Here is a 26,958-nt window from a genome sequence, read left to right on the forward strand (position 1 = left end):
TCGATCTTATAAGCAATGGGACGATGCATCTTATCGACTTGGAGATGAGACGAAGGAAAAGATAATAGCAGCTTTGCTATTATTCAGCTTGATTACATTTTATTTGTCCCATTGATTCTTCTATGTGTTTTTACCACAGTCCTTTTTCAGCTACACGAGATTCAGCTGAAGCTCAACTCGGATGCAGGTCCATGTGAGTAACGGCAAAATTCCCAACAATTGGCTAGGTTGGTCAGTAGGCGTCTCAGCTATAAAAAATTTAAAAAGTAAATTAAGCTCTTTGGACCGGCCAATTAACCTGATATGTATGTTTTTTGAATGTGGGAGGAAACCAGAGTACCCAACACGGGGAGAACATGCAAAGTCCGCACAGCTGGTAGCAAGATTTGATCCCATGACCTCAGAATTGTGCCGCAGACGTGGTAACCACTCTGGCACTGTGCCACCCCATTATAAATATGATTGATACAATTGTCATGTAACTGATTAGTACTGAGTGTCTGCAGATGCAGTGAGGCACACAATTCTCTTGCCTCATGGCAAAGGGTGATAGTTAAACCAATGATTATGATTTGGCGTGCACCTCAACCCCGAAAATTAGTGATAGTTCTAGAAAACTAAGCAAGTCAGGCGTTCCAGTAATATTTTTCTTCTTGCAAAGAGGTTTTTTTTATACTGGAGGATTACCATTCTATTGACGCTTTTATTCAAAACGAGCAGTGCATAGACTTCATTTGTAAGTAAGGGTAAGACTAGAAAACTTTTTTTCTATGCTATAGTTTATATATTGCTTTCTTGCCCTACCAATCAAATGATGAATAAGATGTAGGTTCATTTGTCTGTAAATCAGACAGTGCCTCACCAAAAACAAAGCTCCGCAAAGGTCAATGTCCTGCAGTAAACATAACTGGGACATTTTGTGTTTGTTTACCAAACACATTCTATCACAAGTCATTTATGATAAAAATAAAGTTGTTTAAGTTGAATTAAATAATAGTTTATTAGGTATCTGTGTACAATCTTATATGTATAGCGCTTTTCTACCTATCACTGTACTTCCCATTAACTTTGCATACACGCAGTGAGGGGGGAGCATCAGGAACAACTTCAGGTTCACTATCTGGTGTAAGGACTTTCACATATTCATCAGGGTTTAAACATTGTACTTCAGGTTTGGTTCACAACCACGCTACTGCTAAGCAATGCAGTTGTGATATTGACTAGGTAATTATGTGACTTTACAATCAATTTTATAGGATTTCTTTCAACCGGCGTCACGGAATGAGTTCCACGCTGAGATTGCATTGAACCGTAAATATTAGCAATGGCAAAATATGTAATAAAGGTGATAAAAATCCAAACTCCATACGAAATAAGTCCAAGGTCAATGACAGTCGCTAATGGCGCAATTTTAAAAGGTGGTGTTAAACCAAGTATACCCTTGAGACTTTGGCTTTACACAATTATTGCAAGATTTTATGGCCATACCACCCCGAGAATGCCAGATCTCCAGAAGCTAAGCAGGATCGAGCCTAGTTAGTATTCTGATGGAAGACCTCCTGGGAATACCAGGTGCTGTATAAAGGTCATTTGGCGCACGCTCTGCATCGACAGCACAGATTGTATCCCCAGTAAAGTAAGTGACAATTAATTTTCCTAAGGGGACCAAATAAATTGAATTATTATAATTACTATTATTATTATTTCATATAATCAAAGAAGTATTATCAAAGTCAACATAAACTCTGCAAGCTCATTGTTACAACACATTTTCAATAGTCGAGTCAAGTCAAGTCATGTTTTTTGTATAGCCCATAATCACAAAAGGTCCCAAAGGGCTGCACAGATCAAAGACTATTGCAAACTACAGACTATTATGACACCATCCCTCATGTAAAACCTACATGAGGGCAAAAAATATACATATTATCAACATAAAATATAGATTATTCATATGCTATAGAGTAGAAGTGTGTTTTAAGCTTAGATTTAAACATTTCCACTAAGGTTGCAGATCAGAGGGAAGAGCATTCCGCAGCACCGGGGCCCGGGTGGAGAACGCTCTCGAACCTGCAGATCTCTTCTTGGCTCTTGGGATCACTAGTAGACCAGCGTTTTCAGAGCGAAAGCTCCGGACCGGAACATAGGGGGAAATTTAAATCTGAAAGATATGAGGGAGCAAGTCCATGCATGATTTTGTATAATACCAACAGAACCTTAAAATAACACATCTTAAGCTAACAGGGAGCCAATGCAGGTTAGCTAAAATTGGGGTAATGTGATCAAACTTTCTTGACTTAGTTAAAAGCCTTGCTGCAGCATTTTGTACCAGCTGAAGGATCTTGATTTTGGACTTAGTTAGACCGGAGAGTAGTGCATTACTGTAATGGAAGCGGAAAGTATAGGTTATTCATATGCTATCCGTACCCGACTGTTTTTGTTTTCTGAGAGCCGCTCTGTCTTCCAGGGTTCGTGACACCGCTCGGAGAGGAAAATGAATAAAACTATATAATCCTGTAAAGTAAAAATCTGTGCCGTATGTCGTATTTGGTCAGCCCACTTCATTTCAGCCAGAGCCTCTTGGCACCTGCTGTCATGTACACGATAAAATGAAAAACAACTTTGAAATCCAGTCCAAATATGATAATAAAGCCAGAGCTTACACAAACATACTCAAAGGGGAATGGACTAAAATGTAGATTGGGTTGACTTTACGTAGGCTTGTGTCAGACAGGGAACAGAATGCAAGAGCAAGACATCCATAAAAGAAAACAACGCGATTGCTCACTGCATCCCCACCCCATCACAAAACCGAAGATTCCACATGCAACCTTAGGGGTTTAGAAAATTAAAACCTTAGATTAAACAAATTACTTAGGAATGGACTATATTTATAAAAACAAACTTTATGTGGAATTAGGAGACTTCATTAAATACACCAAGATATGCTCTTAATAATTAAGGAAAATTGACAAAATTCTATGCAGATTTTATGGCAGCTAATGTGTAGAACCGAAAAAATAGGATTCCTTAAGGCTGACCTTTAATTTAGAACTGCCCACCAAAACATAGCCATACTTAAAAAAAATCACATTAAAACTACAAGGAGACTGTAGAGTAGTGTAAGTGAAGCACATACTTACTTTTCTTGAAAAGGTTTGACTTTGTTTTGTAACAAGTGGTTTAAGGTAACAATGGCAAACGTTACAAATCCAATGCCATCAAGCATCAGTAATATTTAAATATGTACATCATTTTTCCAACAAAAATACTAAAATAAGTCAAATTGTTTAATAAACATCATGATTGATATGTTTGTTCATTTTAACAATTATATACTATCATGAATTTACATTTAAATGCTACAATATGTCACAAAATGAAAGTGACAAAAAAGTTTGTAAATGTAATATTCGTTTGCTGCTCAGTAGAACAGGGCGTAAAATGAGGGAGACAATGCAATTACAACCAAAAAGACAAATAAGCGTATGTGCTATTTGACAACGGAGATTCGACAACGGACAGACCAACAGAGAAAAGTAAGCTTTCCAGCTTTGCAGTTATGATAATATAAATATGAATAAATATACATATTTAGTGACCCTATAACCACGCTATAAGATAGGGATGTTTAGATCAGGTCAAAGCGGCGCTGCCACGAGCGGCTGCCTTTTCCAGCAGCTGCCCTGTTGTTTTATTGTCTGCTCCTATCTTCGGTGTTTTTTCTTCCCGTTTTGACAACTACACTATGGATTACTTCTATCCTATGGACATGGGTTTTAACGCACAAGAAATGCGTTTATTCAAGGAATTCCAACTCCTTGCCCTGAAGATTTCTCGTGCCGGCGTGATGAAGGGGCCTATGGTGGAGAAAAGCCGGAGCTAGCGAAGCGGCTAGCTGCGTTATAAGTCTTCGGTACCATCCGTAATTATGGTAAATGCGAACTCACGACCAAATAAGATCATCGAGTGCTGGTGGAAAACATCGAAGCGCACAGGGAGCGCAGTTGCTGTGTTTTGCGGAAACGTGGCTCACGTTTAGCATTCCGGACGCTAACGTGTAGCCACCCAGAGCTACCCGGAGCAATCCGGCTTCAACGCCGCTAAACAGAGACACGAAAACCGGGGAGAATCGGAGAGGAGGCGGACTTGCTAACACGAGGTGGTGTATCCCTGGATTTTCACAAAGAAAAGTTTTCCATCTGCCGCAGGGATGTCGAAATTTTGGACTGGCGTGACGTCATCCACTTTGCTACAAGCACCCCTAGGGTCATGTTCATCTGTTAATAAATAACAGGGTAGACTGCTGGAAGTGTGAATTTCCCTACGGGGATGAATAAAGTATCTATCTATCTAGATGCATTCTAAGGGATGGGCAGGGCACCCGTATGATGCGGCAGGGTTAACCCAGTAAAAGCTGTCGGGCCCTGCTGTTGAACAGAAGAGTGTGTTGTGTCACCCTTACCAGGGTGACATGGCCGCTTTCTTGTATCCCATTTCATCTGGAGGGACGAAAGCATGACCAACTTGGGTGCCGAGGTGCTTAACTTGTTTGGGCATTTAGGTTGGCCATGGTCCAAAAAAATTTGTGTGTGTGTTTTTTTTTTGCTACTTTTTTATTTTCTTTGTTTTTGTATGTGTTTGTCTTGCTGTCAGTCAACCCTCTCAAAGGAATAGGACCAGGGTGTGTGTTTTTTGTTAGGTACAGACAGACACAGACAGACAGACAGACAGACAGACAGACAGACAGACAGACAGACAGACAGAGTTCTCATTTGTCAACCTTGAAGCTCTTAAAGCCAATATTACAGGTTCTCATCCATTTGTATTCAATTAATAGTTTAGAGGCAAAGAAAACATACCAATAATTAGTTGACAGCTTCAAGGATAGCCCAAAGCAAGATGGATTTGGGCATTCAATCTGCAACCTTCCAGTTTGTGAGTGCAGGCTCAATCATCCAGGACGATCACAAAGGGGACTTTTTCCAAAGGTCCTTCAATTTGTGTCAAGTGCACCCGCTGACCACATGGTTGCAGCCAACATTAAATCAGAAAATTAGATAGACGAGACGATATCGCCAATAGAACTTTGTTATTGCTCACACCAACTTACTTCAAAAACACAACCTACCATTTCCTATTGATGAAAGGTCTCATTGTTTGCTCGAGTATAAAATAAGCCTGCACTTTTATCTTGTAAACACGTCCCTTATGAAAGTAATCGTACCTTGGAGGCAATTGAAAAGGAGCCTTGTGTTTGGGATCAAAAATTTGTGAAAGGCTTTTTAGGATTTTTCTTGTGAAGCATTCACGAACAAATACTCACGCACAAGCACATTTACAAGGATCAAAAATATTTACTGGCATTATAGGCGTTTGCCAGCATTCACCGCTTTATAAAGCTCAACAGTTCGAAGGCTTGGCATCGAAGCAACATCGTTCGGACGTAATGGAATTCTTCCTTCATTTATTCAAGGTCAAAGCTCATCACTCCCGCCGGTCCTTTGCATTGTAAATCTTTTTCTTGTTAGGCCTCTGTGGGAACATTTGAATAATTGGAATTCTTCTGTGGTAACACTCCTCAGCATTGGCATTCTACGACGAATGATAATGATGCCCGGCTATTTACTGGCAACCAGGCGAGGGTGTATACCCTTGCCGAGAGTCAGGTGAAGAGGGCCTGTCTCAACTTTGACCCTGATGAATAACGCAATAGGAAATAGATGTATTGATTTTTTGAAAGACAAAAAAATGCATTTGAAATGTAAAGTAAAGACGTTCCTGAAGGCACCGCATGAGCACAATTATATACTGTAATCCACTACAAAATGTTGTCAAATGTGTTAACATTAGTGAAGTTCTCATATTCTAAATATGCACCATACAAACATTTTGATAGGGGTGGCAGTAGCTCTGGAGGTAAAGCACTCTTCTTGGGATCAAGAGATTCGTGTTTTATGTCGAAGTGTCCTTGGGCAAGACACTGAATCCCTAATGCACCCGATGCGCAGGTAGTTGCCTTGTATGGCTGACGCCGCTATCGGTTAGTTAGTTTGTGTAAAAGAGAAAGTGTGAAGCACAATGTAAAGCGCTTTGGGAGGTCTTCATCGACTTGAAAAGCACTATATAAATGCAGAATGCAGACCATGACAGTATTCACCCCTTGTCACGTCTGCAATTTGAATCCCATCCTAGACCGAAAGAAATGCGCTTTTGCAAGATGTCACTGTGATGGATGAGCCCCATGAACATTGCTTAAATTTAAAACTAGATAACGGCCATGTTGGTCACACTTCAACAGAGCTTTAAAGAAAAAAATCCCTGATACTGACCTACCTCTAGGTTCAAACACTACAGTGTATATTCATGCTAAGTCAATTACTTAAGAAAAAAACAACCAGATGTAATTCTTGGCTTCACTTTTTACATTTTGTAACACTGCAAGTGTTGGAAAATAAGCTTAGCTAAATTTCTCAAGTTGTTCATTTGACATGAAATTGGGAGTTAAAAGTGACCAACAGAGGGTTTAACTCGCTTCTTGGATAAAGTCAGGGATTAGTGGCTCCATACTGGGAAGAAAGTCGTTATGGTGAATTAAAGTATTGTTTATCGAGTTTTATTATAATTATGTATTATTTATTTCGCATTTAATCAGGGTTTGAAACATTTCTCATGGCCAAATTCAAGCACTTTTTAGCACTTTCAAGGCCAACTTTTCAAATTTTTCCAGTACTTCCAAAGGAAGAAATCCAGCGCTGATCAAATTTTTTTTGTTGACTTTGATGACTAAAATAAAGTTGCTATCTAGCTGCTAGCACATACTTTGTGCTATTTAAAGATGTTCCTATCGATGATCTACGATCATTTTGTGTCAATGGGCTCGTATGAAATGACATGAATTCTGCTATAATGCCTCAACAATGCTTGGCTCGGTCACACTTGTTTACAATCACGGAAAGGGCTCTATAGGTGTATGGAGTTCAATATGGAGGGCAAAAAGAAAAGTACTGTATGTAATGATTTGTTCTAGTTATTTTAATATATATTTCTTTGTGTCTGAGGATGTGTTTAAATTGGTTAAATAGAATGCAATCCTTCATCAGCCTGACAGCATAAACTACCATACCCTCCGTATCATATGCATCGATATCAGTCATTCTTAATTATCCTTCGCTATTCACATATATCCTTTGCAAACACTCTTGCATCTATTAAATTAATCAACCTCAAACCACCCCATCCATCCAACCATATTTACGCCTACATGAGAGCAAGGAAAAACTCATAAACCTCAACATGAGGAAAATGAAGAAACCTTGAGAATGGAACGGACATGAGATAATCCCCCTTCCAGGATGACCAGGCTGCAATTCCCACGACTAGTCTGATGACAATGTTCTTTTGGATGCAACCAGTAGGGAGAAGGGATTCATTTGTTTTTTCTTAATTGAATGCGTGGTTTATTGAGTCAGACTGCCAGCAAACATGGCAATGGCAACAAGCATTTTCAAGCACTTCACCCAAAGTGTAAGCATTTTACTGCCCTTGACATCACAACATAACAATTCTAGCATTTTCAAGAATTGCAAGCACCTGTACAAACCCTTAATTATCCTAACAAGGATACCAGCGTGGTGGATAGCCCATCCCAGCAGATTTTTGGCAATGGGCAGGGGAAGCCTTCGACTGATTGCCAGTCAATCAATCACTCAATCAATCTCTCATTCCTAGGGACGATTTTGACTCTCAAATCAACCTGCCATGCATGATTTGTGGGAGATAACTGGAGTGTCGAGAGAAACAAACCCCACTAAAAGACGTCTGGTGGCTAGAATTAAACCCAGGGCCGCTGAACTTTGAGACAGATGTGCTAACCAACCATTCTCTATTCTGCCAATTATGTGTTTTTTTTACCATATAACTATTATATATACACACAATTTTATTACATTCTTCATATCTTGCTTCATTTTTTCTTTTGGAATCTAATATTTAAAATGACCAAAATTACGTGTTAATATGAATACCGGATTTTTAAAAGAGTTATCCTGTCAAATGATAAAATCAATACATGGAAAAGCAAAATATCTGTCAAGAGAACAATAAAAATAATGATTAATGCTAATGTTAAATATATATTTTCTTGTTTTATATTTTGTAATTACTTTTTTAGTCAGAAAAAAATTACAAGAACAATATATGAATACCGATAGAATGATAAGATGAGTTAAAAACATCAAGGGTTAAATATTACTGAAATATACATGAGTCACAAATTATCTAAAATGGCAAATTTGAGAATTTGTGGTTTGTAGTTTTTGAAGTTACTTTTGTAAGAAAAGAAAATCAATAAAAAAACTACAAAGTAAGTACATCCAACAAGCACTACTAGCTTCAAAACCCCTTTTCATTGCAGCTCAACTGATTAAAGACACACCAAATATAATGACAGTTCTTGGGGTATTGACCAAGACGTTCGAGAGCAGCTCTGATTTTAATGAACAAAGAGCAACCTCATCAACTAGCAGTTTAAAGACCTGTTTGGCGCTGGCAGTTTAATTAAAGTGATGAAATCAGATGTCAAATTTGCCAACATGAACTCGGCGAACAGAACTGTGCATGTTTAAATACACCCAAAATCAAATATCATCCACCAGTCCAAGTTCACCTATTAGCTCAAGCACACAACTGGGGAAAGTTTTCATTTGAACTAGATTAACTGAAGTGACTACAGCACATAAAGAAACCAAGTGCACTTTTAAAAGGGAACAAAGGGTACTGTGGAGGGAGTCGTTTGAGCGTGCAGAAATTGTCTGAACCACGAGCGATAGAAAGGGAAACGCATCTGGGAAATAAAAGATCCCATCACAGCTAAAGTGTCACTCACCGTGCTGAAGTTAAGCGAGTAGCACTCCTCCCCGCGGAAGGTGCACTGCAGAAGCATGTCGCCGATGTCATGACCTGTGCGGTTATAGAAATCGGTCATGTTGAACAGTTTGGGCTTAAAGTTCTGGAAGTTGGCTTTCTCCTTCAGGGCGGCTAGCACCTCCGGCTCGGCCAGGTGGGGGTTGGCTATTTGGTAGTTATTGTTGAGCAGGGCCAGCAGCTCGCCCACGTGGTACAGGTCATTGCGGGTGATCTTGGAAAAGCGGAACTCATTGAGGTTGCAGAAGGTGATGGCGGGGAAGGTGAGGTTGGTGGCTGCCACCTCATCAAGCTTGGTAACGTGCGGGTACTCAAAATAGTAGGACACACGGTCCATGCACACAAGCAGCAGCAAGCTGAGCGAACCCAGGAAGGAGAGAGTCCACAGGAAGCGACGGAATGTCATGTGCCCGTAAGAGAATATGTGACTCATGCCGTGCAGCGTGGATATGTTGGCAAAACCTTGCAGGTTGGACGGCCTGGCGGTTGCCATGCTTTCCTCAGAGCTTCCTTTCATGGCTTTAGCATGAGGTGAACTTTCTAGTGAAAAAAAAGACTTTTGCTTAGCAACAGCAGCGGCACAATGTCAGTCACACTGATGCTTTACACCTCCACTCGGCAATTACCAGCCCGAGAAACGGACACATGAGTGTGTCTGTCAGTTTCTGCAACTCTTTCCGTTGCATTGATTGTTCCTTGCTGATTTTAGTCAACGCGAAACTGTGTTCCTGACTGCCTTTTGACACAGAACCAAACACAGTGACAGCTCCAGGAACACCCACTTCAACTCCAAAGCATTTCCTCCTGGTTCCCCTTTTGTGCTGTGAACAGTCTAGGAAAGCGAAAGAAAAGGGGGAATTGCCAATGATAAGAGATGAGAGGTGGTGGGGTGCAATGAACAAGGCGAGCTGTTGGAGCAAGCTGCTAAGCCTCAGCAGTTAATGGGACACTTCCTCCTCGATTCAGGGATGCCTCTACATCGCTGTGATGATAAAATGCAATGATTTTGTGAATGGATGTAATAAAGAGAGACCGGCCTCACAAGTCCCTCACCGCCACCTTTTCCTTCTTCGGGCTTCTTCTTGTTTTGTCCGGAAACGATTAAGAAAAAGGGGGGGACAGGCGATAGAGGGGGGTCAGAGAGCTCCGAGCCGCCCGCCGTTGTGCTTGACAACCGGTGTTGGCAGCTTCCACGCGGGATCTACTTCCTCACTTGCAAAAATCCTCCAGTTAACGGCGAGAACAACCCTTGATGGTTTACAACCAGCCCCGACTACAGCATAGTCGCTAAAGCCGCTCAGGAGACATCCAGCTTTACTCCGGAGAACATACAGATTTATATTCGCTTTTTGCCGCCGCCACCAACAGACAGCCACCCCCCTTACCCACATCCCCCAGTTTTATCGCTCTCTCTCGCAGAGACTGTACCTCTCTCTCCCTCCGCCTCCTCTTTAGTAGTCAGGATCCATCCCACTGCTGAATGGCTGCTTTGCTCGTGTGTCTGTGCTCACATGCCAAGTCTCTCAATCTGGACATCACCTTGCCTCAGTGTGATTCTTCATTGTTATACTGGCAACAAACATGCCACAGGTTACTTAGTATGCATATGGTAGATACGGCTGTAAAAAAGCCTTTTTATAGTATCAAAAATAAGGATGTTGAATACCACAAATTTTTCAAACTGACACAAAATCTTTTTTTGTAATCTATAACAATACAACAGTTACTACCGGTGCATACAATTCCCTTCTTATCCTTTAAAATGACAAGTTATCTTTGAACTACAACATATTGTACGGAAGCTGTACGGAATTTGGAATTTTGATACTCTCTGCCGTCATCTCCTGGCCTATTAAAGTCATGAGTGCAGCCTTATCAATTAAATTCAATAAATCTCAATCTCATTCAAGATGTGCGTGCAAGTAAGTGCATTTCTTAAGCGCGCTCGGATCAACTTTTTTTTCATCGTTTGGGGGGTTTGGGTTGGCGTTTAGACTGTACTTGAAAAACGCCACTTATTTCTTTCACCATTTTCATACTACACTCACATATAGAAAGTAGGGACGAGCATGACATCACTCTCCAGCACTCCCCTCAGCCCTCATTCCTTAAACCTAATGTGTTCCGCCCCGAACAGCTCTGATAAAAGCAAGATAAAAACAGATAGGTGCAGTGGAAAATAAAGCATAAGGGTTCTTTGAACTCCATTGGACATTGTAAACACATTATTAATAGAGAAAATATTCAACTTTGAACTTTTTAAGGACACCTCAAACGATGCACCCAACCGTTAAAATTTCATTTATTTAATGGTGAATTACTATTAGTTAAATATCATATTCCTGATGGTTAATTAGCCAATAGAAGTTGGCAGGGACTGGTATCAGCCATTGTTCCAAGTTCTGGCTGGTATCTGCACCGACACCTGTTATTGCCAACCCCTATTAAAAGTTAAGTCAAATCATGTTTATTTGTATAGCCCTTTATCACAAGGAGTCTCAAAGGGCTGTACAAACCACAGATTGTCGCTATCTGCAGACTACACCATCCCCTGATGTAAAACCTACATGAGGGCAAGGAAAAAATCAAAACCTCAACACGAGGTAAATGGAGAAACCTTGATTAGTGGTCAAAACAGAGTTTGTATTTGTACAAATCCTTTTTTTTGGTGCTTTTTTTATTGACAGACAAAACCATTCAACATCGCAGACAGCCGTACATGGTTTTGTTTTTCTCCCCAATGCAGAGAATAGATAATAAAAACTTGTGATATTCAATATTCGCAATTATACAATACACTGAATATTCATAAAGCCGCAACCTCCGCAAACATAAAACCTTCTGAAATACCAAAACTTCCAAAAAATATTAAAAATGTTTGTTGCGTGTAATATCTAAATTTATATTCAAACTGGTGGGAATCAAAATGATACAGGAACTAATTGTTGTAATTGCAAAAATATTGTAAAATACCACAAATACAGTGCATTTTTTTCTATAACCATTGGAGATTAGAATAGTCTGTGATATAGGCAATGTTAATAAAAAAATAAAAAATAAAGCCTAACACATTTTCCCTATTTTCCTAAAGAACCTGGTTATTGAGAAGGCTATGAACCATTTTTTGTACACTTGTACCTACTGAGATTGTGAAACTTTGGATAAAAATCAGCATTCAAACTGGACCGGTCGCCAGTCACTCAAACAAAACAAGTAGTTGTATTATTGCATTGTATTGAATTGAGTCTTTCCACTTTGCAATATGTTGATATACTCATCAAAATATGCGGGAGATATTTGAAAGCAAGTAACAGTATAGGCGCTAGGAATTCATCGGGGAGCCAAGGGGGCGCCAGCCTGCAAAAGTTTGGGAACCATTCCGTTAGAGCAATGGTTCCCAAAATTTTGCAGGCTGGCGCCCCCTTGGCTCCCCAGTGTATTACTAGCTAATTTGTTTACCTGTCAGTCCAATTGTAGATGCACCTTCTTCGTCTTTTACTTGTAATCCTTTTTACATGCCGTGATAATTTTTAAGGTGCTGGTACAAATGACTTGTGTTTCCTCTGGACCTAGCAACTACGTGAAAGCAAATTTTGCAACGGGCGTTTTCTTCTGTTCTACGTTTTCTTTGTCAAAACCAAAATAGGTCCAAACAAGTGATGTACCGCCCTTCTTTGGTGCAAGCTTCGTTTTCTTCACGTTTGTTGACTCTGGGACTGTGTTTACGGAGCCTGCCATGACACTCAATGAGCTCACACAGTGGGTGTAGCATAGTGTGGTGCTTGCAAACTTTGAATCGCGCTTTTAAAACTCGAACAGTAACAATTGTGGTTGGCCAAAACTCCATCACTCACTACAAAACCTTGAAAAAAAACACAGTGCTTTGTGGTTTCACATCCGCACAACGTTCAAACTTCTGACTTCGGACTGCCGCCCCCCTACCGCCTTCTTCTTCCTCACCGCCCCCCCAGATCTTTCCACTGCCCCCCAGGGGGGCGGTACCGCCCACTTTGGGAACCTCTGCGTTAGATTAAAGCGTCACATTAATGCTATTGGTGAATTCAGTATCATGATTTTCTAAATCGTAATCCCACTCACTTGATTTTGATTGAATTGTTCCCTTTTCAAACCATCCTTATATCCTTTCGTACCACACAATCAAATTGTCTTTCGTGAAGAGATTAACACCCCTAACAACTACAATTAGCACCCAGAGCATACAATTATTCTTAGAAATGCTTTTGTGGAAGATATCAGCATACATGGAAAAAATCCAAGAGAGCACACAGAAAACTCCAGATAAATCTGCAAAAAATTTCAAACTCTTAACGTTTGGACTGTGATACGGATAAAAATCCGGACTAACACAAAATATTTTAATTAATCAAAATAGTAAAATCGAAAGGTGCGGCCATTTCAACTAGTGTCAAAATATCACACTGACATAAATATTTTCTTTTTTTTCCAAACAGGGCGTCTACTTGGATTTGTTACGGCTTATATTGTTAATGTGTCATGCAGTTTTCAGGATATGTGTGCATTTTTCTCACATAACCAAGACTGTGGGTGATATGATACACTAGAATTTTTCTACCATGATATTATTTCTCTGCTGTGGAGTAAAAATAGGTATAATTAATATTGACGACAATAACAACAAAAATCACATCCTCTGTTAAAGGCAGATTATGGCTCTGCAATTGATGCAAATTGTTCAGTTTGTTGTTTATGTTGTGATCAGAAGAAAATGTTCCTCTAAATACATTTTCATTCGCACTGGATCGGTCTAAAAAAAAAACAGTCCACCAGGCATGCGTTCTGAATGCCAAAGGGGCAATCTCGCCCTGGATAGAAGTAATAAACATAAGCCTGTGTGTTGCAAAAGCCTTTCTAGCGGTGCTACGATGACGCAGGTTATAGTTGTCAAAGGAACAGTTGGCTTTTTAAAATGAAAATTCACCGCAAATACAGGCTTTATGAAGTAGTGCTGGCAAACGTTAAACATTCAAACCAGAGTTATAGCAGATTTAAAGCTTAAACCCACAGGTTAACGATTTGAAGCTAAAGCTACTCAAAACACATGGTTACATTCTTTGCAATATTTGAGGTTCAAGGGTTGAGATTTGTCATAACATAGCTTGTATATAATGTCTTACATAGGAGAAAAAGAAGAAAAAAAACAGGGCATAGGACCTAAACAGCTATTCATGTTTGTTTTTCCCACATCTCTGGTCATTTATGTGCAGTCATGAGTCAGCGAACAACATGTTTCAGTCCTGAACCAAAACATAAGTGTGCAATTTCAATCAGGTCAGGAGTTCATATTGATGATGCGTAAAAACCGTTTCATTTTTCTAGGCTGTACACATATAAAGAGATGTGGAATCACCATAACAATAGGTGAACTCTCAAGGATACGACCACAGTCCTCGGGTATTAGATCAATATTCTGCCCTGGTAACCAAGCACACAGATCATAGCAACCATTTCAACAACAGCATACGCGTGTAGCAGAGCAATTGCTGTTCATCCAAAGACAGATTCAAACAAAACTGCAAATTGTCGTACTCCAAAGATGAAAACAACTTCACGCCTTGAAACTGAGCGACACAATTGCAGTTTGAAAATAATCTTTGTTAGTATTGATAAGAAAATGACTGCATTTTTTTATGAAACCACTCCGCAAATTCTTGCTTAAAGTCAGAAAACAAATAAGAGAAAGATTCTCTCCAAAAGGTCAGCTTCACGCTATTAAGAAATGTATAAGATAATACTGTATCCCTGTTAACCCATATTGTTGTCATATCCTGTGAAAGATTACAAAACTTTAATTTGAATTCTGCACGAGCCAGCATGCCTGTTGTTAAAGATTGCAACATAGCCGTGCTGGACTTTTCAGCAGTAATTGGTTTTCAAGGGGTTTGGAGAAATGCAGAGCTTAATGCAGTGAATACCAAACAGTGGGCCTAACATTCAAGGTGCAGATGTGCACCTCTTTTTGACAATCTACAACACAATTCAGGAATATACAAATGTCTTCAGGACTACACAAGAAATAAAATGGAAACAAAGTATTGCAATTAAAAAGTAAATTATAACAAATAAAAAATTAGCATTTTTGCGACACCGCCATATAGAACCTAAGCATAGATCCACACGTTGATTAAACACGGAAAAAAATAAAATAAACATCAAGTAATTACGAATATTTATAAAGTATGTCACAAAAGTGAGTATACCCCTCACATTTCCCCAGAGATGTCATTATGTTTATTTAAACAAAACTGAAAAAACATCGCTTTGCTACAATGAAAAGTAGTCTGTGTAAAGTCAAGTCAAGTCAGGTTTATTTGTGTAGCCCTACATCACAAGGAGTCTCAAAGGGCGGCACAGATCACAGATTATTGCAAACTTCAGAAAATTATTGCACCTTCCCGATTTAAGAAAAACTCAAAACCTCAACATGAAGAAACCTTGAGAAGGGACCAAAACATACTGTATTTGTACAAAAGTTTTTTTTTTAATTGATTAAAAAAAAAACATTAAACATAGCAGACAGTCGTACATTGTTTTGTTTTCCTCCCCAATGCAGAGAATAGATTAGCCCTTAGAAATTATCATTATCTGCTCTAGTAATTCAAAATTAATGCTTGAGTTATGTTTACCTCAACTCCACTCATGCAGCCCCAAACCATGCAATTCCCACACCTATGCTTGACTCTAAGCTTGACACAAACCTCTTTGTACTCCTAACCTGGTTGCCGCCACACATGCTTCACATCATTTGAGCCAAATAAATTAATTCCTGCCTCTTCAAACCAGAGGATATATTTCCAGTAAGCCATGGCCTTTGTTGACATATCTCCTGCAAACCTTCGGCGGGCTGTCTTGTAAACAGCCTTCAGAAGAGGCTTCTTTCTGGGGCGACAGCCATAAGATTAATTTGATAAAGTGTGTGGCGTATGGTCCGAGGACTTAGACTGATCCCACACTTCTTCAATCTCTGCATGACAGAGCTGAAGGATTTTTAAGACTTTGTGCTTCCCTACCTTCTGCTTGAGGATGCCACAAAGATTTTCTATTAGGTTTAGATCTGGAGACATGCTTGGCCAGTGAAACAGGTCGATGTTGACCTGGAACGAAGGTTTAGAGTTATGTTATGTGAAAAAAATGCTGGTGTATAACTATCAATAATAAATAAAGCTGGTTTGACAATCAATTTGTATGCCCTTAAACTTAAAACAATATTTACTCAGTGTTTGCTTGAAAAAAAAAAAACTCTAAGTGATTAAAAATTTGAGGCCATGCACTATGTACTTACCATTTTTCGTTTTGAAACATTCAAGGTTGCTGGCTTTTGAGTGCGCAAGTCAGATTAAGCAAACTGTATTTAATGGTTATTCGCGACATATAATGGATTTAAAATAATACAATGAGTTTGTTAGTGCTGCAGGGTTTCCAGGCCACACTAATCAGGTCAGGTAAAATGAGGGAAATCAATTCTTTAAACCATGCTAAGGCAGTTGAGACATGATTCCTTCTTTAGGATTTACTTTCTATTTGAAGAGTTAAGGGCAACACTCACTTTGTTCATGTACTGTTTTGAGAAGGCATACGAGCAGTTTCATCTTTAGAGTAGTTGGCCGAGTCTCGTTCTTCTCTATCACATTGAGTTCTGGTCCATTTGTCCTGTTGCCACCTGCAGAGAGACGATTGAAGCCACAAGTCAGACAACAATGACTCTCTTGATAATTGGATCAAATTGGAGCCTTTCATCGCTTTCACAATAAGTCAAACACAATTCCTCACTGTCGGAATGAACCAAAAAAAAGGTTGTGTTAAATAATCATTCCTTTGTGTGTGATGTGTTAAGATTTCCCTTCCTTGGTCTTCTATGAAATTGGTTTAGGCATACAATTGTAAATATTAATGTAGTTCATTAATAAACTAAAAGGTCAACACTGAGCTGCTTGAAGCAACAGCTGCTTGAGTTTAAAGGGGGAAATAAGTAAAGTTCCATTTGGAAGCGACCCAAAGTGATTGTTGATACTGGACACAAATAACGACATTTTTGATGAAAAAAATACTACAGCTTGTAATGATGACACTTTAAAATGAGATTTGCAAATTGCGTACTTTGGTTTCCTACTAGCAAAGATTCTTCTAAAAGTCCCTCCATGGACTGCAAATATTCCATCATATGCCTTAAGAAAATTTCTTTTGTAAAAAAAAAACAAAAAAACTTTTCATCTTCTGAAGGTGTGATTTTTTTTTTTTTTATCAACATCAAAAGGATCAAAAGAAGGCGGATGATGCAATTGGAACGATGTGGGAACACATGTGCACAGCACTGTGCCTTTCTGACTCAATGTGAGACCGTTAAATTAAGCAACAATCGGTTGAAGATAAGAAATTACGGATCACACTTTTATTAGAGAACAATACTTCCTATTATGCTGACACAAGTATAACAGTTGTTGTTGTCTTCTTTGTGGGCAGACATTGATTTGTTGATTGCTTAGGTCTTTCTCAATTTATGTATTACCCATGATATGTATGACCAGTTCAGGGTGTCCCGTGCCCACTGCCCGAGGACAGCTGAGATGAGCTCCAGCACCCCTGCAACCCAACTGAGGATAAGCTGTGGAGATAATGGATGGATGGATGTCACAAAAGTGAGTACACCCCTCACATTTCTGCAGATATTTCATTATAATGTTTGATAGAACAACACGGACACAATAAAAAAGAAGTGTGTGTAAAGCTTATATAGCAGTGTAAATGTATTTTTCCTAAAAAAAAAAAAAAAAAACTACAAATAAACCCTCTGGCAACAAAAGTGAGTACACCCAAAGAAACAAACCTACCTGTCATGTTCCCTCTAAAATGCCATGTAACTTGGTAATCGTACTAAGTATTAGGTGTAAACAGGGAGCAGGTGTTTTCAATTTGTAGTACAGCTATCACACTCTGTCATGCTGGTCACTGAAACTCCAAACATGGCATACCAAGGAACTCTCTGGGGACGTTAAAAAGGGATTGTGGCACTACGTACGGCTAGCCAAGGCTAACAGAAGATTGCCACCACCCTGAAGTAGAGCTGCAGTACAGTGACCAAGATCCTCCAGCGTTTTAAAAAAATAAATCGGGCTGCACTCACAACAGGGCCTGTGTTGAATGTCTGAGTGAAGGTGTACAGCATCACATCCTAATGCTATTTATGAAAGATAGACATAGGAGTGCAGTCAGCGTTGTTGCAGAGATTGAAGAAGTGGGGGGTCAGTTTAAGTCCTCGGACCATACGCCACACACTTCATTAAATTGGTCTGTATGGCTGTCGCCCCAGTAAGAAGCCTCATCTGAAGGCTGTCCACAAGAAAGCCCGCCATAGGTTTGCAGAGGATATGTCAAAAAAGGCCATGGCTTACTGGAAATATAGCCTCTGGTCTGATGAGACAAAGATTAATTTATTTGGCTCAGATGTGTGAAGCATATGTGGCGGCAACCAAGTTGGGAGTACAAAGAGGTTTGTGTCAAGCATGGGCATTGGAATGGCATGGTTTGGGGTAGCATGAGTGCAAGTGGAGTTGAGGGAAACGTAACTCAAGTATGTACTGTGAATTACGAAAATCAAAAATTGATCTCCTCCATCCAAAAACTGGGTCAAAGGGCAGTGTTCCAGTGGAACATGGAAAAGCACAAATTCTTGAACGTCCCCCACTTTCGTCATGTTGTCATTGAGGAGTGAAAGAGCATTCCAGGGGCAACCTGTGGACTCTGGCAAAATTCATGGTCAGGAGGATAAAGGGAGTTCTGCAAAATCATGGTGGCCACACAAAATATTTACAGTTCAGAAACTTTCAATTGAGTGTGTACTCACTTTTGTTATCAGGGATTTAGCTACTAAAGGCTTTATTTTGATTTTTTTTTTAGAGGAAAAACACAGTTATACTGTATTTTATACAGTTATATTGCTTTATAAGATTCCTACGGACTACTGTTCGTTGTGTCAAAGAGATGTTTTTTAATGTTGTTCAAAAAAAGATTATAACAAAATCTGCAGAAATGTGAGAGGTATACTTACTTTTGTGACACACTGTATCTTATTAGGCATTAGTTCAGGAGGTAGAGCGCTCGTCTTGGGATCAAAAGATCGCAGGTTCCCGGCTCCTCCGTGTTATATATGGAAGTGTCCCTGGGCAAGACACTGAATCCGTAATGCCCTCAATAAGCAGGTCGGCACCTTGTATGACTGCATGGCCGTTATTGGTGTGCGAGTGTGTGTGTGAATTGGTAATTCTGAAGCACATTGTAAGGCGCTTTGGGAGGTCGTTGACTTGAAAAGCGCTATATAAAAGCAGATCATTTACCATTTACATTTAAACTAAAATTGATATGAGATTTTACATGACACTCTAAGATAAACATGTAATAAAGACTTAAAAGATAAAAATCACGTAAAATAAAAATATAAGGATAGATAGGTTATATGTTCATGGCAGTGGTTTTACACCGGCTTAAATTATTCGTATGTCAGAAAATAGTGCAACAACAGTAGAAGCAACATTGTGCAAAGATAAGAATTATTCAATGAGAGCGAGAGAGAGAAATCGGACACAGACATTTTTTTGTATTTTGTACTTGGTTATTTTTAACTAAAGGTATTTTAAATGAAGAAAACAAGATGCCAGTGGAGCAGGATCATTTTACTTAAAAAACTGTTTTTTTTCCCTGCTTGTGGCTAAAATGACTGCAAATAATGATTTATTTATTTTTAAATAAAAGGAAAAGCGAAGTTGAGCAAAGAGATTACTTGAAAACATGATTATTTTACTCATCTTATGATGTTTTGTTTTTTGACTCAATTTTCTAACAAGAAAATTTGCAGTGAGTAACTTGTTGGATTACCTACCGTGGAGCAGTAAGAAAATACTTAATTACTCGTATCAATGACGTTTAGATTAGAAAACAAATCTCAAAGCAGCCAATTTGTATCTTAAATTGAAATGAAGAAATTCGCTTTACTACCTCTCGAGGGCAGAAAAAGGCACAAAAACACTTCTCACTGGAGCCATTTAGCCAACAAACGGTGCGAGCACGCCGCTATGTGGACAAAAGTATTCAATACGTGCTTTGTTATGGATGTTTACAATACAATGAAAGTGTGGACATTTTTTTAAAAAATTGATTCTTAAGTTAATCGCGACAAAACTTACCTTTATTCAAGTTCCATTTTAAAAATCGTTCATTTGTGACGTCAGTCAAACAATGGAGATGCACAAAACAGGTGCTCGTCGTTTGTTACTGATTGCTGCCAACCTAATAAATGAAGGCGTGTGTCTAACTCCGATGGCAGAATCGTTCCCAAATTAAGCAGTAAACAGTTGTAAAAAGAAATATAAATCTAAAAGAGAAGATGTCGAATGATATTTCAAAGAAGAGGGGCAAGATTACCGGTGAGAAAAGGGCCAAGAAAAAGGTCAAACGTAAAGAGACGTACGCAATGTACATCTACAAAGTATTGAAACAGGTAGGGAACAACTTGGACTTTCGGTTCTTGTTTGTTTGTTTGTTTGTTTGTTTGTTTGTTTGTTTGTTTTGCATGATTATTTATTAATCACCGTTTTCTAGATTTTGAGACAGCATTTATTGACTATAAAATTATTAAAAAGTAAAATGTATTGGAAAAAACGTTTGTGTTTTCAACCCTGGAGAATCGAAAGAGTTCTTGTGTTCTCCAGCCTTGCTAAATAAGTGTAATACCTCTGCTTTTTTATTGTAAGGGGCAATTGAAACGATATACAATTTTTATTTCAGGTAATTGTCTTGGACTAGATATGTATGGATGTTTTGTTTTTTGCCTTCTCTATCAATTGAATAACTGATTACATTTAATGAGTAAGACTGGCATTATTAATAGCAGTGGTTTCAAATGGTCTGGCTTCAAGAACCACCATTCCACCCTAATGACAAGCTGCAACCTAAACTAGAAAGAAAATCCATATCTCAAATGTATCCAATGAAAGGATTGTGCAGTTTGAAGCAGAGATGGTATAATCACCTTTTTTTATTGCCAGCAAAACCAAAACTATTTCAAGTACTGTTTTCATGGGCATACATATTCTCGCATGTTAGTTTACATCGCACCCCAAACCTTCTTTAAAATGGTCACATACTAAAACTGTTTCAAATTATTAAAGGGTGTACCTGAACATCCATAAGTATTACATTTTATAGCTAGTAATGATGAATATACTGGTAAAAAATTAAAACTAGAAAATGTTTAAACAATTTACTGTACATTCTGTTCCAGAAGTGCTTTAATGGCACTCGTACACCAATTTTGTATTTCACAATCGTTTCCTCCTTTTACCAGATCGTTATCATCATTTTCCACTTTTCTTTCCCCTTATCACAAACCTTTTATGGCCCATTACTATGGGTAGAAGAATGAAATATACAAAATCACAATAAAATGAGATGTGGTCTTCTCAAACTTGCCAAACAACAAGAAGAAAAGATTAAGTCATCTACTATTAAGTGTAAAACGACCCTCGTTTTTCTTCTTGGCATTCCTTTGCAAGTTGATCCTTCTGGCAAGCCACGTACGAGCACAACTAATGACTATTTTAATAGTCGACCAAACACTGATGAATCAAACGATTAGGCGTATAATCAGATGGTTATTAATCCTTTCATAAATTCAGGATCAAGTTGATTTCATTATGTGGCAAATGATAACAAAAATTGGTACAATGAAAAATAAATTTCCGGATTCATACCAAACTAATTAGAAATGCCCATTTTAAAACCAATTAGACACAGTGCTCGATCATACATACTGTAAATCCATGAAACTGTATAATAAATACAAATCAAGTAGACATTTTAACCCTGTAAACCAAGAACAGGCTCATCAGCAGCAGTAGAACAGTAAAAAACAAATATGTGCATCTTAAGTGTGCGGCAGGAACTCGGGAGGTAGAGTTACCGTTATAGGACCAAGAAGTCCTTGGGCAAGACAGTGAACACCTAATGCCCCATATGGCAAATGGGCGCTGTGTATGTGAGACAATGCAAAGAACTTTGGGAGGCCTTCAGTGACTTAAAGGACCATATATATGCAGACCTTTTCCATTCAGTGGTTAACTGCAAAGTCTGTAAATAAAAATACTTATTCATTCTCAACAGTTCAAAATTTTAAAAATAACATTTGTTGTTACTGTTTTAAAAAACTGAGGTTTGTTCCTCAGACTGCACGCGTTTTAATTTCAAATACGTTTGTTGGGCACAGTCTGGCATAACACTCAAGCTCTTTTACAGTGGAATATACACTCTGGAAATGTACGATGTATGTCATCAAAACCTTATTTGCTTAAATGTTTCTTGAAACTTACTGAGGGGAGTAAGAATCAGGTTTGTTCAACTGTCCAACTGTTCTCTTTAAATGTTTCTGCATCACCCAGGTACTGTCATGATATGCTTTGCAAACTTTGCAAGTAGTCTTTTTCATCACCATATTCAGGCTAAAATGCTCCCAAACTTTAAAACCTTTGTTATGGGTACTTGACCTTGACTTCATTTCTGTATGTTACTGCTCAAAACAGAAGCTATTGCGCATCTTGGCTATCTCTTGCTGCGCGTCCTGCTTGGGCTTGAGCAATTAAGTCATGAAAAATTAGCCAAGGAACAACTAGAATTCAATGAGCTTCTGTGTTTTGTTTTGTTTCGTTTTGTTTTCCAGACACACTCTTGTACTGAAGCCATGACTTGGGGATATGTCATAAAAGTGAAAACCTATATGCACTGCCCGTTTTCTCGGGCAAGAGGCCATATTGTAGAAACTAAACATCCGATCGACCAAGTCCACACCACCCATGTTTGTGGTGTAATCTGCAATTGCAGGTGGTCTTGACACTTTGATTAATCCTTTCTCTTTGTTGGACCATCTTCTGCATGTGTCCTGAGGTTTAATCCAATAGGCAGATGATGCCATGACTACTGGCTTGTTGTCTAACCATTTTGACAGCATGTTCAGGTGTGCTTCGACTCGCCACCATCTCTGACGGCCCTCTTTCTTTCTTTTTAAAGAGCTTATTGCCTATGATCTTGCAATCCCTTGGAATCCTTTTATTCATTATGGTTCCAGTCGCAGTCAGTCCTTTTGTCATCGGGGTCAGGTTAAAAAGGCCCTGTAAAAGAACCAGGGGGTGCCCTGGGGAACAGATTTGATGCCCTTTCCTTCTGTAGCTGTAAAAGTTGTCTTGCCTTGGTAGACCACAAATCTAAAACTAGACCAATTGGTGCAGCCAAGACATACTTTCAGTCCAGTTGGGTTTTGTTTGCGCACTTGTCATCGACCAGCAAAAGTAACTATTTGTTCTTAAATGCACAATTTTCCTGTTCTTGGCAGATTCTGACATCCTTGCCTTACTTTGATCAAGAGAGGCCTGGTTCTCCACGAGAGATCCCTTTTTTTTATTCACCTGAAATTACAAGGTCATTGACGAGCTTGATGGCATTTCTCAATTTGTAAAACCGATTTCTGGTCATGGGTTACGCCACAATGTTTACTTCAGTAGTTAAGGCCCGAAATGGATGAAATTACTTACTAAAAAAATGTCCTCTTGTAGTGGACATTTTTGAACAGGCTCAAATATATTTAAAATAACTCAAACAACCCATATGTTCATAAGTCTTATAAATAAAATGCCAACCGCATTTCAAGACAAAATATGTTTGATAAATAGTATTAGACACTTCCCTTCCTCTTCAATAAAAATTGCTTGCACTAACCATTTTATTCTGCAGTGAAGTCAAGGTAACAAAGCCCCACCCCTACAAATGTATCATTGGAAAGCACTGAATGTCCTCGAAAAAGCTCGATGGGAGTTAATGCGATTGGATGGACTGGGTGGGAGATATTTAGGTTTGAAAATGTCCTCTACAAAGGACAAATTTGAACTACTGGTAGTAAAGAGCATCTAAGACAATGGAATTCATTGTCTACTATTTGTATTACGAACTGTCAATCAGCGAACTAGGAAACTGAAGACAGTTCTCTGGTTAGTGTACAGGCTCTTATAAACTGACTCCATAATTTAGAGAAGTATCTATTTAGCCATGAAATGTATGAATAGGGAAAATCTGCAATGCAGCAAGGATGCCAAAGTCAAATGCTGAGGGAATACTGTAACTGACAGCTTTCACAATTGGGGCTTTAAAAAGACCTCATTAGCTAGTTTTGTCAATATGATTAAACAATAAGTCTTTAATTGTTTTTTTTCAAATTGTGTCCAAATGGCAAGAACTACAATAATAATCAACAAAGACCATCTTTGTTCCGTCTCATTTTTTAGCACTTGCTGTCGCCTGAAAACTACGTCATCAGTAATGATCACTTATGCTGCAGTCCAGAAAAGTGGGAAGTCAGATTTCTTCTACTCAGATACCAGATCCAACCTCAAAGCGTCCCAAACGAATGTAAATGGAAAAGATGGCTGATCATTGATAATTGTGCTCATTGAAATGCATTTGGAACTCCGGCAAACCTGCCTTCTCACAACCATTGAATTGTACAGAGGTCAAGAGCGCACACTGTAATAGTGTTTACAATTCACTGTGTATCATCATTTATCTGTTGAGTGACGTCAGATTGAAGCAATCAAAAAAATTGGGGTACTTTTTTTTTCCTACTATGCGAAAAGTACCTCCCACCTAGAGTGTCATTTTAGTGATATTTTCCTGGTCAGAGGTTGGAGAAATCCCACTTCCCACTTTTCTGGAATGCAGCATTACTTAGATTTATTATTGTTACCTGCAAGTTCTATGTCATTTTCATTTGAAAATAATTTCACCTTAACACTTAGATTTTTGATTTTGATCTCCACATTTCACAAACACAGTAATAGCCAGAATTCTGTGTTTGGACTAACTGTGTTGACCTTTCAGGTTCATCCGGATACAGGCATCTCTAGCCGGGCCATGAGCATCATGAATTCTTTCGTCAACGACCTTTTCGAGAGAATCGCCACCGAAGCATCTCGTCTGGCTCAGTACAACAAGCGGGCCACCATCACCAGCCGCGAGGTGCAGACTGCTGTCAGGCTTCTGCTGCCCGGCGAGCTGGCCAAGCATGCTGTGTCTGAGGGCACCAAGGCCGTCACCAAGTACACCAGCTCCAAGTGAACCGGAGGCCCTGGTGCTGCACAATAATAAAATGAAAATAGATCCCCTAGCCAAAATATCTCATGGCCTTGACTCAGTAACACAGCTTCGTATTTACCGCTAGATGACGGTATTGCACAATTGTTTTTGGATCGACGTTTGAGTTTCTCCATTCTCACTCGGAGGATATAAGACAAATTGAGCCAAGACACGTTGTCCAAATTGACAGCGTGTACATAATTTAAAAGCGTAAAAAAAATTGAGGATAATTCCAACGCTACCCACTCCAGGATTGCTCTAAATCCTGGAGAACATTTTTCTTTGGAAATTATGAATTGAGGGTTATGCAGGGTTTGAAAAAAATAACCAACAGTGCAATTATGTTGGTAACATGACCGGAATAATGCTTTATTAGAATTTGCAAGGAAACATAAACGCTGTTGAAACGTTTTTTTCTGGGCGGACTTTTTTTTCTGAAATTCCTTTTTGTGATCAAATAAATTCCTCTATTACATTGTCAAACTATTATCCGGAACAAAGCCGTTTTTCATTACTTAAATTGCATTTTCATTTCATATTGTAAGACTATACATTGCTTTAAAAATGAACCAAACACATGTTGGCTTTTTGGAAGTCACATATCTTACTTTTCAGAATTGTCTTACTCTTAAATTCATTTTTTTTATATACTGAGTGTTTTTCATTTGATAATTGGATAATTTTTCAAGTCTTAATGTGTAAAAGCCCAAGCTGAAAAGTGCTTTACATTTACACAATTGACATTGACAACTATTTTTTAAATTAAAGGGAGTGCATGTAAAATCTGGCGGCAGTGGATGTTATGTGAGCACAAATTCACAATAGGTAGGCACGAATATCCACTAGAATTGTGCAGAAGTCCAAGTTAAATAAAATGTATGTCCATCATTTTACCCATTAATTTACAAGTCTAACAATTTAGATTCATTTTTTAAATATTTGATCAGTGCACAGTCATAATCAAACCTTGCATTGAAAGATTTAATATTTAAGCCCCATTTATCCTGACATAAACTTCTCAAATCTTTGGTCATACAGTAGTATATATGTTCGATCCATTTTTTGCTAACCTAAAGTCATAGCAATGAATATTTTTAAAATGAGTCGCATTAAGTTTCAATTCACTGAGTTTTGAAGTCTGAGTCCATTTAGTCATATTTTAAAATTCAATTACTTCAGGTTATGCGGTCGTTTCCTTTTATGAGTTACTTGGAAATAATCTGAAGAAAGCACACTCCTTTCAGATAACCTTTCACAATCATCTAAAACGCTCATATTTTTAATGACAGCACAGCATTCTTTTTTTAAATATTTTTTGTAAAGGCAAGATCATGTTGTACTTTACTACCAGTGTAGTAGCTCTACGCACTACTGAAATTGCTTCCATGTTGATGTGCACCACCTAAAGTATATGTATTTTATGTTTCAAGTCCTATGCAACATTTGATACCAGCAAGTTTGCGTCTGATTACAGCAAAAATCAAAGTTGGATTTCACTGCGTTCTTCGATTTCCCAACATCGTGCCCACGCGTGGCAGTCAATATGTCTGCTGTCTGTGTTAAGCACGCTGCTATGAAACATATTACGGATGGCTGCATTAGTGACTGATTCACAGCCCGAGCTGCCTTGCCTTGTTTTTGTGTCGCGAGCGCATCATTAGAAAATGTTCCACTTGGCGGGGGAAGCACGTATTAACCGCTAGCACAATGAAATGAGGTTGTGATCGATGGTTAAAGTTATCCAAGACTATTACCCTGAAATATGGAGCTCCCTATTGTCACCATGAAGCAGAGCGCTATTTGCATGTTGATCAGTGCATCGAGAGA

The 26,958-nt window shown here is 38.8% G+C and overlaps 2 protein-coding genes and 1 long non-coding RNA gene across 4 annotated transcripts in view; 1 reads left to right on the forward strand and 2 right to left on the reverse strand.

Annotated features, from left to right (window-relative positions):
* Window positions 1-10,300, reverse strand: part of asic1c (acid-sensing (proton-gated) ion channel 1c) — a 163,646-nt gene extending 153,346 nt beyond the window's left edge. For both annotated transcript variants that reach the window (XM_088347260.1, XM_088347243.1), the window contains exon 1: window positions 8,888-10,300. In XM_088347260.1, the coding sequence (XP_088203386.1) occupies window positions 8,888-9,442 (555 nt within the window). In that variant the 5' untranslated portion in view covers window positions 9,443-10,300. The remainder of the gene's footprint in view (window positions 1-8,887) is intronic.
* A 130-nt stretch (window positions 10,301-10,430) lies between these two features.
* LOC148376450 (uncharacterized) lies at window positions 10,431-20,435 on the reverse strand. Its single transcript, XR_015851993.1, has 3 exons — window positions 20,142-20,435; window positions 16,511-16,624; window positions 10,431-10,494 (listed from the first exon to the last, which is right to left on the reverse strand). It is a non-coding gene; the product is annotated as an uncharacterized LOC148376450 (long non-coding RNA).
* Window positions 20,230-25,171, forward strand: h2bk1 (H2B.K variant histone 1). The gene is made up of 2 exons (XM_088347289.1): window positions 20,230-20,455; window positions 24,877-25,171. Exons 1-2 carry the CDS (start codon window positions 20,342-20,344, stop codon window positions 25,111-25,113), a joined length of 351 nt encoding a protein of 116 aa, XP_088203415.1. The 5' UTR covers window positions 20,230-20,341; the 3' UTR covers window positions 25,114-25,171.
* Window positions 25,172-26,958: the final 1,787 nt, after the last annotated feature.

The sequence above is a fragment of the Urocampus carinirostris genome, chromosome 1 (assembly GCF_059441175.1).
Source record: "Urocampus carinirostris isolate Australia breed hairy pipefish chromosome 1, RoL_Ucar_1.0, whole genome shotgun sequence".
Classification (NCBI taxonomy): domain Eukaryota; kingdom Metazoa; phylum Chordata; class Actinopteri; order Syngnathiformes; family Syngnathidae; genus Urocampus; species Urocampus carinirostris.

Excerpts from the sequence above, each read along its gene's own strand:
- h2bk1 (XM_088347289.1), top strand. The coding sequence starts at position 20,342 with ATGTCGAATGATATTTCAAAGAAGAGGGGCAAGATTACCGGTGAGAAA. Across the intron at positions 20,456-24,876 it reads TCTACAAAGTATTGAAACAG|GTTCATCCGGATACAGGCAT; the intron begins GTAGGGAACAAC and ends TTGACCTTTCAG.